At 64.7% G+C, this 2,151-nt stretch overlaps 1 protein-coding gene across 1 annotated transcript; it reads left to right on the forward strand.

The window, feature by feature from the left end:
• Positions 1-22: 22 nt before the first annotated feature.
• LOC113981076 (fermitin family homolog 3-like) lies at positions 23-1,725 on the forward strand (the record flags this gene model as incomplete). The annotated part of the gene is made up of 5 exons (XM_027708315.1): positions 23-100; positions 384-510; positions 827-876; positions 1,001-1,119; positions 1,619-1,725. Coding segments are annotated over exons 2-5 (393 nt in total), but the record flags the coding sequence as incomplete, so codon positions are not given.
• Between the last annotated feature and the right edge of the window lie 426 nt (positions 1,726-2,151).

Genomic DNA, 2,151 nt, shown 5'->3' on the forward strand with positions numbered 1-2,151 from the left:
GCTGCGCATTGCGCTGCTGCATGAGCAGGCACGCGGGGCCCTCCTGGCCGAGGAGATCGACTGCACCGAGGAGGAGATGCTGCTCTTTGCTGCCCTCCAGGTACCCCAAAACACCCCTGGACAATATGGCACCCCACTGAACCTGTGCCCCGATCCTCTGCAATCCTCCTCAAAACCCCTGTACCCTGAAACCCACCCCGGATTCCCTGGAAGCCCCTGGGACCCCCAAGAACCCTCCAGACTCACACAAACCTTCCTGGACATCCCTGAGCCCCAAACACCCCTGGACCCCTCAGTCCCCCCTTGGACCCCCCCTTAATTCTCCTGACCCCTCTGTGACCCCTCCAATTCTCCTGACCCCCCATGACCCTTCCACCCCCCAGTACCAGATAGATGGGGCAGAGGGGGGGTGATGGGGACCCCAAGGGCCCCCTTGAGCCCCAGGACCTGGACACAGCCCTGGACAAACTGGAGCTAAGCCTGGAGGGGCAAGGGACCACCATGCTGCCAGTGAGACTGGGGACACTGGGAGGCATGGGGAGGACACTGGGGGGCACTGGGAGGTACTGGGGGGGGTGTTTGGGGAGGACCAAGGGGCACTGGGAGGGACTGGGAGGGGTTTGGGGGGGACTTGGGAACACTGGGATGGACATGGAAGGCCCTGAGGAGCACTGGGTGCTACTGGGGGCCTCTTCTGGCCACACTGGGGGGACTGGGGGGCACTGCTGGGGGGGGAGGGGTAAGAACTGGTGGGGGCTGGGGTGGGGGGCACTGGGGGAGGCACTGGGAGTCAATGGGGATTACTGAGGTCTGGGGGAGTCCCCAGGAGGAGCTTGGAGCTGCCCCTGAGCTGGTGGAGGAGCTGGAGATCTACAGGTACCCCCACAACCCCCAAACCCCTCCCCTGACTCCAAAATTGGGGTTCCCCCAGGCCCTCCTCCTGGCCATTCTGGGGGTCCGTCTTGACCCCCCCCAACCCCCAAACTTGGGGTATCCCCAGGTCCTCCCGCTGGCCGTTCTGGGGGTCCCGACCTGCCCGGGCCGTGCTCTCGGGGTCATCACTGTCACTCTGGAGCCTCCCGAGATCGGGGGGGCCCCCACAGCAGCTCAACCTCCGTGGTGAGACCTCAAAACCCCTCCCGGGCCCCCAGACTCCCTCTGGCACTCACAAATCACCCTGGGACCTTCCCGCAAGAACCCCCCCCAGACCCCCAAATCCCCTGGGACCTCTCCATTCCTCCCACATGGGCCTCCTAAGACTCCCCTGGGACCACTGAGGCCACCCCCCCAGGACTCCCAGGTTCCCCCCCAGACCCTCCTGACACAAGGCCAACTCCCCTCCTTGGTTCCCCTAGGACCCTGAAATACCCCCTCAAGAACCGCCCCCATCTCCCTCTGGGACCCCACCAGGGCTCGCAAATTCTCCCCCAGACACCCCGGGACACCCCCAGCTCCCCTCCTCAGTTGCCCACATTCCCTTTGGAAAAACCCCCATCTCCCCCCAGGACCCCTCTGGGCCCCCCTTAGAGTCCCAAAGCCTTCCCAAACCCCTCTAGGATGCCCTGAACTCCCCTCCTGGGCTGCACGCAGGCCTGCCTGACCCCCCCCATCCCCCCAGGCTGTGAGGTGACCCCCGACATGGATTTGGGGGCGCAGAAATTTTGCATCAAACTGCGGGTGCCGACACCGGAGGGGATGAGCGAGACCCTCCTGCGCTGCCGTGATGTGGGTGGGAGGGCAGGATAAGGGTGGCGGGGGCACGGAGGGCTCTGGGAGACCACAGGGACTATGGGAGGGCCCCACTGGGAAACGGGAGGGACGGGACATGGGAGTTCGGGGAGTCCTGGAGTGTTTGAGGGCAGTTGGGGGGGGGTCTCATGGTGATTTGAGGGTCCTTGGGGCTCGGGGGGGGGAGGGTTAGAGGGGTCCCGGGGTTTTGGGGAGGGGGGGGTGTCTCAGAGGGGCTCTTGGGGGGGTATGAGGTCTCAGGGGTTTTTTTGCATTCTTAGGGGTTTTGATGGGTCCCAAGGGGGTTTGGGGGTCCTGGAAGGCTCAAGGGGTCCCGGGAGAGTTCTGGGGCATTTGAGGGGTTCTGGGGGAGTTCTGCAGGGGTCTTTGAGGAGTCTCAGGGAGCTGGTGTCACACTCTTGC

The sequence above is a fragment of the Neopelma chrysocephalum genome, unplaced genomic scaffold (assembly GCF_003984885.1).
Source record: "Neopelma chrysocephalum unplaced genomic scaffold, ASM398488v2 Primary Assembly neopelma1_96013, whole genome shotgun sequence".
In the NCBI taxonomy this organism is placed as follows: domain Eukaryota; kingdom Metazoa; phylum Chordata; class Aves; order Passeriformes; family Pipridae; genus Neopelma; species Neopelma chrysocephalum.